Raw genomic sequence first — 11,906 nt, forward strand, 5'->3', positions numbered from 1 at the left:
CCTCAATATCTTCCTTCTTCGTTTTTTTTTTGTCTTCACACAGAAAAGAAGCTTCCCCTTCCCTTCTAGGCCATTTCTTCTTCCTACAACTACTATCCCTAGCTTCCTCCAAAACATCCACTAACCAATACGCTACACCAGCAGGCAAATTAACCCATATGAGCTGAATCCCCTCATTTTCTTCTCTTTCAGTCTGTTTCCTTCCCTGTTTCCTAGGCTTTCCATTGATAAGCAGAACATTTCTCTGTCGAGATACATAAAGAGCGTTTTTTTTGCTCTTTCTCTCTCCATGAAAGTTAGAAGATGTTTTTTTTTTTTGTTTTATCTCCAAATATTAATATTAATCGTTTGTAATTATATTCTGAAATCCGCCAATCCACCCGCATCTACTCGGTTCATCCATTTACCTGTGGATATCAAGCATGTTGGATAATAGACCGGATGCGAATGCATTTCTAAAATCCGTTATTTTAGTAGATTGGACGCGGGTGGTACCTAATCGCATCCACCCATCCGTTGCTGACCCCAAAATGTGTGCCCGGCCTTATTTGCCTCTTGGGTCATAGCATGTGAGCCCCGAATAAGATATTTCCCGCTCTATTTAGATTGGTATATCCGCAGGATGTAGTACATGTGTGATGCTTACTTTGCACGCGCATCGGTTCTGGAGAAAACCGATCTTCTTCAACTCATCTTCCTTTAAATCCGCGAGGGAAAAACTTAGTCTCTATACAGTCGACAAAAGTAAATCTCTCATTTTCCAATCCACCAAACAAATCCTAATCCTAACAATGGCTGAGCCCGTTTCTAGCTCCGATTTGAGGTATGATTCTCATTTCCTAAATTAGGTCTTCATTTAAGAAAGTAATTTATCTATTTTTGGATATATGATTTTTACTGTTGTTTACTACTTAGGTTTGAGTCTCACTGCAATTCTGATTACGCTGAGATTATTGTTGTTCGACATGGAGAAACAACTTGGAATTCTGATGGAAGACTTCAGGTAATTTTCAGTTTCACTTAAATTTATAAAAATGATTTGATCTAGATCTTGTAATCTGAGATATAGACATGATGGGAACCTTATCGTGATTTAGTTTTTTAGTCCTAGTGACTGAATATACCAGTCAATTTCTTCATTCCAATCATAAAATTGCTAAAAAAAATCCGTGTTTTTGTTTATCCAATTTCAATTTCAATTTTCAATGCATGTTTTTATGCTTCATGTTATATATGTCTTTAATTGTGGATAAGTACCATGGATTTGTATTGATTTATTTTGTCTTAACAGGGACACTTGGATGCTGACTTGAATGAGGTTGGCAGGCAACAAGCAGCTGCAGTAAGTTATTGTTTCTTTTATATGTATTGCATTGTTGTGTATGTTCATCTTCTTCTTCTTCTTCTTTTTTTCAATTTTGGCAGCAAGTCTATAATGAGTATGGTTTTCTTGAAGGTGGCGGATCGATTGTCGAAAGAATCTAAAATTTCTGCTGTTTACGCATCTGATTTGAGAAGAGCTTCTGAGACTGCTCAGATAATTTCTAGCAAATGTGGTAATCTCGAGGTACAAGTACAACTCTTATATCAGTTTTCTCAAGTTATTGGTGTATTGAGGGATATATACAGATGTAATGTGGTTATTGACTTATTGCTAATACGTGTGAAACAAGTTTTGGTACTATTTATACGATATTCGTATATGAAGTCTGAAATTTTATTAGGTTGTCTTTTTCTCTAAGACTTTCAACTAGATCCTATCTTAGTTCTTTCGAATGTTACCTTGCTCTAATCAGTTTAGTAGTTTTATTTGGTACTTTAAGTTAATGTAATTCTTAATCACTGCATAACCGACGTTGACACAGTTCTCTGATTTTAAAGGAGTCATAGAAGATATAGTTTTGGTAGAAGTGTAACAACTACGGTTTTAGGCCATAAGTGAGAGCCTTGTTGTTTTCCTGCTTTGCTTGTGGTGTCTGGTCTCTCTATGTTAGAATGTCTTGCTATCTTCATAACTAATTTTTATCCGTTTCAGGTTATCCAAGATCCAGACCTGAGGGAAAGACATCTCGGGGATCTTCAAGGTCTAGTCTTGAAGGAAGCAGCCAACACCAAGCCTAAAGCCTATCAAGCATTTGTATCTGGCAGGACAGATGAGGCTATCCCTGTAAGTAACTGGGTCCTGCTAATCTGTCGCAGATTAGTTTGCACATTCTGTAGACTATTCCTTAAATTCACCATGACTTTAATAGTGATTATTAGAACAGATTACCTTACGTAGAAATATCAAATATCATATGTTTTTATATCTAATGCTGCTGCCCAGAAAACATGACAAATATCTGAAAGATAAAGTTGATTTTCCTTTGGATGTTTATTTATTACATGAGGAGCTCACCTCAAAGTAACAAACAAACTTATTTTGACTTTATGTCTCTGATTTGCACCCCAGAGGCTTTGTCGCTGAAGGGAATGTTAACATCCTTTTCTTCTATATCTTATTTGTGCTATCTACTTCTGTTGAAACTCCGAAACATATGCTCTATAGATTTCCAGTATCACACAAACTTCTACTTTCCCTGAGCCAGTACCCAGAAAAAGTATCAAATTACCTGCAAACAGTTGTTTTTACTGTAATTTTTGCATTGACATCGTTTAGGGTGGAGGTGAAAGCTTGGAGCAATTGCACGACAGATGCACATCTGCACTGCAAAGAATTGGCAAGAAACATAAAGGTGCGACACTCTCCTTTTTCATCTGTGTATTTTCTTACTCTGGTATTGGTGTTTGAAGCTTAAAAAGTTATGTCCCTGTCTACAATCTTTGCAGGCGAGCGTGTAGTTGTAGTTACACATGGGGGTGTCCTGAGAGAACTTTACTGGAGAGCTTGTCCAAATGGAAAACGTCAGGGTAAAATACTGAATACATCCGTGAACGTATTTCACTTGTCTGATGGGGGTGAACACTGGGTCATAAAAGTTTGGGGTGATGTGAGCCATCTAGATGAAACTGGATTTCTGAAGACAGGCTTCGGTGGTGACAAGAATTCTGGTTAGTTGCATCGTCATGCTGAAGATTATCTGAATTTGATTACTTTCTGGTACTGCAACTTTCAGCAGTCAATAAAAGAAAATATTTTAGATTATCATTCCAATTCCTGCAAATAGTTACAACTGTAATTACTATTGGCTGTACATGCTAATTGAAATGTTCTTGGTAGTTCAGATGAGATTTTATTGATGACCAGTAGTTGTTTTTTTCGTGAAGAAAAAATAAATTAAAAAAAGAGGGCCAGAGTTGCCGGAAAACTTTTTGTACTTAAATTCTTGGATGGGGGTTTTGGTGATACAGAGAATTATGCAGATTCGTGCTTGAGGTATATATGCTCTACGTATTACACCGGAACCAAATCATTGTGATTGTATCATGTGGTATCTTATTCCTTGAATCTTCCTGGAGGGCTAAATTCATAAGCTTGATGTTACAGTTGACATCCAGCATTGGCACACTCTGCCATGACATTTTTGCTTCCTTGGCTATTCCCAGTTTCAAATTTGCTACAACTTAAAGAGAACTGACGACAACATTAACAGATAACCATTTCAGCTTCTTAAAAATTATAACCATAGAGTGACTCTCAGCATCCGAAGGAAGATAAGATAACAACCAAAGTTTTTATTTTGCCTTGTAATAAAAATAATCCGTAGACGGTAAAGAGGTTATGAAAACCAACCCGACTGACAAATAAATAAACAAGAAAAGTAGAATGGCTACTTGGGCCGTAACGAAGCTCACTAGTCGAGCAACACATTTGCCATTTTCTACTTGTATTTCAAAATTCAACCATCACTTCAATAAGAATTGCAGCAGAAATAGAAGACGATCCAAGATTACTATACCAAGTAGTACTAGGTCGATATCTTCCACAATCTCATCATCTCTGGAGGTAGGTCAAGCTGAAGGAGGAAGAGAATCTAAAATGGAAACCAAGAAGATAACTGCTCCATATGGTTCCTGGAAATCACCTATCACAGCTGATGTTGTTTCTGGAGCTGACAAACGCTTAGGTGGTATTGCTGTTGATGGACATGGCCACCTCCTTTGGGTTGAAACTCGCCCTAACGAAGCTGGGTATAATTTTTTTTTTTTTTTTTTTGTTATTCTTTTTTTGCGTGTGAGCATGTTAAAACCCTAAAACCCAGTTGACCCAAGTCGTGCAATCATATAATCATGATAAATTTTTGAAAACTAAGCGAAATGTAGGCGAGTATGATTTATAGTTTGCTCGGAGTCCGGATAGATTTATGGTTTGATTTTGCTGATCATTGTATGTGCTATTTGGTTTTTCTGGGAAAAAAATGAATTTTCAGGAGAGCTGTTCTTGTTAAGGAGGCAGATAAATATGGAGATGAACCAATTGATATCACTCCAAAAGAGTTTGCAGTGAGGACATTAGCTAATGAGTATGGAGGTCAAGCTTTTACAATTTCTGGGGATGCTATCGTGTTCTCGAATTATAAAGATCAAAGACTCTACAAGCAGATTATCGGAGGTTTGATTTGCACGGGAAAAACTCTAAATTTTTTATCATATTGAGAGTCAGCACATTAACATTTCCTTTGTGGTTAGCAGATTCCTCTCCCTTGCCAATTACTCCAGATTATGGCGGATCTCTGGTTCGTTATGCAGATGGAGTGTTTGATTCACGCTCCAACAGTTACATCACAGTAATGGAAGGTGGGCTACTAAAACACATTTGAACCTAACTGACATGGAATCTATTTTTATTGCTGGTGCCATTCCTAAGCTCGTGACCAGTTATGTTTTCCCTCCTTTGATAGATCATCGTGAAAGTAGCTTAAATGCGATTACAACAATTGTATCTGTCAGCCTTAGTGATGGAATTAAACAAGGTAAGAATCTATAGAATCATTGACTTGTATGTGATACACTTACTCTGCTTATCAGTAATCAGTTTCTGGAGGAATGTTAAACTTTTGTTAGTTGCTTGTTATTCTGTGTTGTTTTTGCTGTTTCACTGGTAATTGGCTTATTTGGATGTTATGAATTTTAGATCCTAAACTATTAGTCGGTGGCAATGACTTTTACGCCTTTCCACGGGTGGACCCCAAAGGAGAGCGACTGGCATGGATCGAATGGGGTCACCCCAACATGCAGTGGGATAAGGCGGAACTTTGGGTTGGTTATATTTCCAAGGATGGGTGTGTATCTTTCTTGATTATGTTTGCCTCTTATGCACTCATCTCCGCGGGTGTTTCAATTTGCAGGATTCGCCTTGGTTTGAAGTACCGAAGTGAAGTCTATCTTTGTTTGTTATATTGATTAGTTGTGGTTCTTTTACCTTGTATAGAGATATCTCCAGAAAGATCTGTGTTGCTGGTGGTGATCCTACGTTGGTAGAGTCTCCATCTGAGCCCAAGTGGTCGCCCAAAGGTACTTAACATATTCTCTTGTATTACTGAACAAAGGGACTTCGATGTACAAGTATTATAATCTACTTAAATACGATGAGATTGTGTTCCTTGTGCTTGGCATAATGTGTATTGTGTGCTATATGCAGGGGAATTATTTTTCATTACGGACAGGAAAAATGGTTTCTGGAACCTTTATAAATGGGTAACTCACTCTAATATGTATACGTCAAATATGTTGCAAAGCTTTCTATTGACTCTAGCTCTGGGTCTATTTGGACCCAGTGTAAACTTTTTATCAAATCTGACTCGAATCAGTCTGTGGGATTCTTTAACTAATCTGATTCCATCCATCCTTGCCATTCGACAACTTGGATTCTATTTACAAAATCTAATTGATAACTAAAAGTGTAATAACTTGACGCAGTAAATGTTTTGTGGATTGCTAAACATGTCTTTCTAGTATTGATAAAAAATTATCCAATGTGTGCTTTTGATTGTATTGCAGATTGAATACAAAAATGAAGTGGTGTCAATTTATTCCATTGAGGCTGAGTTTACAAAGCCATTTTGGGTTTTTGGTGTTTGCTCCTATGATTTTATTAAGAGCAGTGAGAACAACAACCTAATAGCTTGCAATTACAGGTCTATCAGTATATTTAACTTTTTTGATTATTTCCCGTAATTGAATATTTTACCCTTTGCTATATAAGATAATTCATGTGAAATTTTTTAATTACGTGGATGATGATCTGCAGACAGAGTGGTAGGTCATACCTTGGGGTATTAGATGATGCTCAGAACTCTTTGACAGCGGTAGATGTTCCCTTCACAGATATAGGCAATATTGTGAGTGAATCTTATTTTTACTGGTTTCTTGCAACTAGTCATCCTAAATAGTAAATTATACCGCCTCCGTTTCTGGAAAAGAGGTACTATCACTTTTTTATTTTAGCCTAACAATAAGCCAAATTGAAAAAGTGATAGTAACTTTTTTCCAGAAACGGAGGGAGTATATTTTGAATAGATGATAAGGTCTGCACAAGATTAATAATACGTTTTTGGTCTTGTGTAGGTTTGTGGGTGTGACTGCTTATATGTTGAAGGAGCATCTGGAACTCAACCGCTGTCTGTAGCAAAGGTCAATCTCACTTTTTTTATATACATGAAGTTGCTTACTGGCATAAATGCTGAGAGCTGGTCAAATATGCAACATACTGCATGCTAAACATTGTAAAGTTTACTTGAGCAGGTCGTGTTAGATGATAATAAATCACAAGCAGTTGATTTCTCGATTATGTGGTCTTCTTCTCCAGACAGTACAAAATATAAATCATATTTTAGCATGCCTGAGCCAATTGAGTTTCCAACCGAGGTTGCTGGTCAGAAGGCTTATGCTTATTTCTACCCTCCTACGAACCCGTGTTATCAAGCTAGTGAGGAAGAAAAGCCTCCCCTGTTACTGAAAATCCATGGTAACTATAATAGTTACTATTTCAATCATCTATGGGAATTTCAATTTTTGTCCCTTATTTATTTATTTATTTTGTGTTTGGCTCCTGAGTATAAAGTAAATTTTAGGTTTAGGTGCTGACTCTGTCCATTTGGGTACTGGACTAACCATTATGCCATTGACCTTCACAAAGTAGACTGTTTAAGCTTCATAATGGAAGTCAGTACCCAAACACCTCCAAGACCACTGCATAATATAGACCCCTCGCACAATATCTACATATATATAGTATTGTGTCTTGTGGATGAAGAAACCTAGATTATGTAAGATTTGATGTTAATGACTGCTCCAGTACCCAAGAACTAAACTGGTCAAAATCAAGTACACAGACCCGATTACCCAAATATCTGAAATTTGTCTGTTTCTTCTTATTGTTTTAGTTTTCGTCACTGTTGAGTTATACATAATGATGGAAGCTGTCAAATGACATCATTATGATGATATGTAATCTGAACATTTTGCAGGGGGTCCTACAGCTGAATCACGTGCCATCTTAGATCTTAATATCCAGTACTGGACCAGCCGAGGTTGGGCATTTGTGGATGTTAATCATGGAGGGAGTACAGGTTAGCCCTTCAGCCTAGTTTCATATCTTCTGTAGGAATAGGTTATGTGCATAGGCTTTCTTGGTTGAAACCAGATATAGATTGATGAAACTGGTGCCTTTTATTCATATTATTTCATGATAATACTGCGTTAAAGGTGTCATGATGTCATTGGCAGGTTATGGCCGGGAATTTCGTGAGCGACTGTTGGGAAGTTGGGGTATTGTTGATGTCAATGACTGTTGCAGTTGTGCTAAATTCTTGGTATTTTTTTAGTCTCTCTTCTTTACTGAATTTCGTAGTGAAGGGGCATGCAGCATGCTAGGTCAACATTGTAGTACAATATTGACAAAATAGTGTGAATTTTGAAGGTGGATAGTGGAAAGGTAGATGGAGAACGACTTTGTATTACTGGAAGGTCCGCCGGTGGTTACACAACATTAGCTTCTCTAGCTTTTAGACAAACGTTCAAAGCCGGTGCCTCCTTGTATGGTGTGAGTGATCCGTCCTCCTCCTTAGATCACACTTCACTGGCTTGAGAGAATTTGGAGCACATCAATCTTGGTGATGTCAAATGTTGATGGATGTTTATTAACTTTCTCACTGTTGACAGGAAGTTATTGTTATCTTACTCAGCATTGACCTGCAGATGACTAGCGAGTAACAGTCCTTTACCTACTTTTGATTTACAGATAGCAGACCTGAACTCTTTGAAGACAGACACGCACAAATTTGAGTCTCATTATATTGACAATCTTGTTGGTAAGCAATCGTGCATTTGAAAATTCACTACATTAAAATGATTGAACTATTAAGCTCACTCTTTTCTTTGGCTACAGGTAACGAAGAAGCTTACTTTGAGAGGTCACCAATCAACTTTGTTGATAAATTTTCTTGCCCTGTGATTCTATTCCAAGGATTAGAGGATAAGGTATACAGCTATACAACTTAGGCTTGTGTTTACCGTTTTTTGCAGTTGACGTTTTACCATAATTTAACACAACGAACTTGAAATTAATTTGGTGCAGGTTGTGACTCCAGATCAAGCTCGTAAAATTTATACAGCTCTGAAACAGAAAGGGCTTCCTGTTGCATTGGTTGAGTATGAAGGAGAGCAACATGGGTTTCGTAAGGTATGAATGAACACTTCATCATGGTTCATTTTAAAAGCGTCTTTCAATCATAAAGCAGAACTTTAATGAAGATACTAATATCTACTTTTATATACACAGGCTGAGAACATAAAGTATACTCTGGAGCAACAGATGGTGTTTTTTGCTCGTTTGATAGGGAACTTCAAGGTAGCCGATGAAATCACCCCATTAAAAATCGACAACTTAGATTAAGGGTTCAGTTATGTGCGGATGGCAATAATGAGTGTTTGCTATTTAGTATTCCTTGTGTCTCTAAAAGAGTGATACTTTTTCCTTTCTTTTTTTTGTCCCAAATAAATTGGTACTTAACATTAGATTATGTCACATTTCTAAAACTACTCTTTTAACTATCATTAACCTTAACATTTAGTCTAAGAAATATATATAATTTGGTAGTCATGGTATATTTGTTATGCATGTCTTTTAAAATGTTTTCCAGCGGTTGAGAGATGTTATTTTTAAATTTTAGTATTGTTATACATTGAGGTATAGTTGGAAAAAAAAAACTCCAAAGTTACTTCTCTCCCAATTACCTCAAGGCTATCCCTACGGATTGGCCAAATTCTGCTCCCACTATGAAATGGATTGGCGAACCAACAATTTGTGAGTTTGTGCATTGTGGTCCAACAAGAGACGTGCATCTCTTGTTTCACTGCATCGCTCAGATTTGGTCGCATGGTCTAAGTTCAACTGCTGGCGTCAGCAGTCCAGCTGCGCGGCCAAAGTTCCTCCGCCTAATGGCTCCATCTAGCGGTTGTCTTTGAAATCTCTATAAATACTAGTTTCTCACATCATATCAAATTACACCTCTTTCAACTTCGAATGTCACTAAAAATCTCTTCCACTTTCAATATAATTTGTTAAGATATCTTGACCTGGTTAGTTCGTCAAACTCGGTGTATTCGAGAAGAAGATTTAGCTATTTGCAAAAACAATGTGTTACAAACTCAACATGCTGGAGTACAACTGCCGAGTGTGAATTTCTGGCATAGTATTTACGAAAAGTTTTGCAGTGACACCTATAACCCGAGTCGTCGTGTTATAGGTGACCTGCAATTTCGTTTTGAGATAATTAGCAGAGAAGTAAGTGAATTTAACTTGGGACAAATCAAGCTATCTTGTTCTCTTCTCACGAACTTTCCTGCTCTATTGTAAACTTCCTCGAGTGGATAGAGGACGTATCCAGTGAAAGAACTTATGAACAAGACACACAACACTTTCTTATGGGTCTTGTCAACGGGAGCTACCGCATCTTTAAACTGCCAGAGAAACTAAGTGACACTTTCTTCTTCTCTTTGACTTATTTTATGGATATCGTCAAGAACATCCCCTTGTTTGATGTTGCAAGAGTAATTCTGGAAGAACATAGTTTTCAAGTCGTGGAATGTATGTATTGAGTTTGGTAGGATACACATAAACCATGTTAGAGCATCCTCTTGTAGACTGTTAAGGAACAATCTTGTCGTTATCCAAGTATTGCTCCGGCCATCATTTGCTCCTAGTGAAATATGTGCTCATTTGGATTGAGTCACCTTTGTAACCTTTAAAGGTTGGTAATGAAGTTTTTCCGGCAAACGACACTCAGAGAACTCTTTTGAAAGTGAACTTTTTTTAAACATGTAAGTCGGATCAGCTTTTGACTTATTGACAAACAGCTTGATTTTGTCTTTTTGTGCTTTTGGCATTCTTTCTAGCTTTGAATCCATACATTCTTGAACCAAGCCAACTGTGACAGTTAGTCCCGATTCAGAACTAAATGTCTCGGTGTCTGCATTTATTGATTGGCTAGCCAGTTGTAATTTTTGAACCCTATCTGAGGTGCCCTACTTGTTGACTTGGTAACTGGTTAGACAAAGATGATTGGACTGGTAATGGTGGTATGTTTAGGTGGAGGTATGATTGCTCAGATTGTGTGTTCTGAGGTGATTGAAATACAGGTTGACGTACAACTGGTGTCGTACGGAACTAAAGTTGATGTGGTTTTAGCTGATTTACCTTCTCAGCTAAAGAACTGATCGATCTCGGCAAATATTGAAACATGTCACCAGATAATATTTGTATCACATGTGTAGTGTTAAGAGTTGGAGGTCTTGGTAACCTTTTATTTAGCTCAGGTGTGATAGCTGGCTTAATTAAAACAGTTTGTGGTTGTTTACCCGCCATCATTGTTGAGGATGTGATGATATGTGGGACCGTTCTTTTAGTTGTTGCCTCAGGCTCAGGTGCTGAAGTATTTCCAACTGGTGTTGGTCCATTTGATGTTGGTGCATTTGATATGGGAAACCTCTGGCGTGATTACACTCTGTTGGTGTTTCATACCTGGTGCAGTTGGGGTTAATCGCAACAGTGAGGTTATACCCGCGCAAGGTGGTAACCTTCGTTGATGCGTTTTTACAGCTTCACAATATCAGAAGTCTTATATAAGTATTTGTGATTGAAAATATAGTCAAGATTAAAATCTTTGAATATATCTACTTATTCGAGACCACCTCGTTATGTTTTGACGGTTAGATCTTAGATGTTGTTGATTAACACTCGATTAACGCTAATTAAGTATTGTTTAATTATCACATAACAGACATATTATCACATGTCAGTGATTAATTATGATTAAAACGTGCTTTTAATTAATAAAGCTGAAATTCAGGTTGATTATCTTAAGATCTAAATGAATCCAACATTTTGTTTAGTTCAGATGAACGTTAATCATGCATTTACGTACTAGTCCTATTCATAGAAACACCAGATTAAGGATTGATCAATGAAAACCAAACAAAATAGTAAATCTACATCTTAAATTGCTTCCAATATGCAATCGGAAAGCTAGATGTTCACGATTTTCATAGCAACATAATGTTAAATGACAGATTTATACATTAATTAACGATTTGGATTATCACGCTGGAAGGGAATACTTAAAATTTTACAATGATTATCGTTAAATTTCTTAGCAAGCATGTACCTATGATGATTGTCATCAAAATAAACACGTTTCTCAAGATTTCATCAAAGAAACGATGATCATAGATATAGAATCGAAAACTTAATTACCATCAAAGATTTTATCAACTTCCTTATCTACTAGAACAAACAATTATTATCATTTAGAAATTCACTTTACGATTTGATCTCATTCAAATAGTATCAAATATGGTTTAACAATCATGCAGACCATCACAATTTATCGCATATTATGTTTTTCATGCAATTTTTTATGTATATGAATTGTATTATGCATGTAATAGAGTGTGTGTGAGTGTGT

General features: G+C 36.9%; 2 protein-coding genes across 2 annotated transcripts; both read left to right on the forward strand.

The window, feature by feature from the left end:
- Positions 1 to 623: 623 nt before the first annotated feature.
- LOC113296597 (phosphoglycerate mutase-like protein 4) lies at positions 624 to 3,308 on the forward strand. The gene is made up of 7 exons (XM_026544900.1): positions 624 to 823; positions 916 to 1,003; positions 1,292 to 1,342; positions 1,457 to 1,567; positions 2,036 to 2,167; positions 2,660 to 2,735; positions 2,830 to 3,308. Exons 1-7 carry the CDS (start codon positions 639 to 641, stop codon positions 3,054 to 3,056), a joined length of 870 nt encoding a protein of 289 aa, XP_026400685.1. The 5' UTR covers positions 624 to 638; the 3' UTR covers positions 3,057 to 3,308.
- A 359-nt stretch (positions 3,309 to 3,667) lies between these two features.
- Positions 3,668 to 9,061, forward strand: LOC113296605. Its single transcript, XM_026544909.1, has 18 exons — positions 3,668 to 4,131; positions 4,371 to 4,552; positions 4,633 to 4,737; positions 4,842 to 4,913; positions 5,075 to 5,222; positions 5,372 to 5,454; positions 5,582 to 5,637; positions 5,941 to 6,077; positions 6,191 to 6,281; positions 6,508 to 6,573; positions 6,685 to 6,907; positions 7,410 to 7,511; positions 7,669 to 7,754; positions 7,862 to 7,984; positions 8,183 to 8,252; positions 8,330 to 8,421; positions 8,519 to 8,623; positions 8,723 to 9,061. Exons 1-18 carry the CDS (start codon positions 3,767 to 3,769, stop codon positions 8,834 to 8,836), a joined length of 2,220 nt encoding a protein of 739 aa, XP_026400694.1. The 5' UTR covers positions 3,668 to 3,766; the 3' UTR covers positions 8,837 to 9,061.
- Positions 9,062 to 11,906: the final 2,845 nt, after the last annotated feature.

This window comes from Papaver somniferum, chromosome 1, assembly GCF_003573695.1.
Source record: "Papaver somniferum cultivar HN1 chromosome 1, ASM357369v1, whole genome shotgun sequence".
Lineage (NCBI taxonomy): Eukaryota > Viridiplantae > Streptophyta > Magnoliopsida > Ranunculales > Papaveraceae > Papaver > Papaver somniferum.

What these genes read in the sequence shown, in the direction of transcription:
- LOC113296597 (XM_026544900.1), top strand. Translation starts at nt 639, where the DNA reads ATGCTTACTTTGCACGCGCATCGGTTCTGGAGAAAACCGATCTTCTTC. An exon ending in ATTCTGATGGAAGACTTCAG is followed by an intron (nt 1,004 to 1,291) that starts GTAATTTTCAGT and finishes TTGTCTTAACAG; the next exon opens with GGACACTTGGATGCTGACTT. An exon ending in GCAAATGTGGTAATCTCGAG is followed by an intron (nt 1,568 to 2,035) that starts GTACAAGTACAA and finishes TATCCGTTTCAG; the next exon opens with GTTATCCAAGATCCAGACCT.
- LOC113296605 (XM_026544909.1), top strand. Translation starts at nt 3,767, where the DNA reads ATGGCTACTTGGGCCGTAACGAAGCTCACTAGTCGAGCAACACATTTG. An exon ending in AACCGCTGTCTGTAGCAAAG is followed by an intron (nt 6,574 to 6,684) that starts GTCAATCTCACT and finishes TTACTTGAGCAG; the next exon opens with GTCGTGTTAGATGATAATAA. An exon ending in CCGGTGCCTCCTTGTATGGT is followed by an intron (nt 7,985 to 8,182) that starts GTGAGTGATCCG and finishes TTTGATTTACAG; the next exon opens with ATAGCAGACCTGAACTCTTT.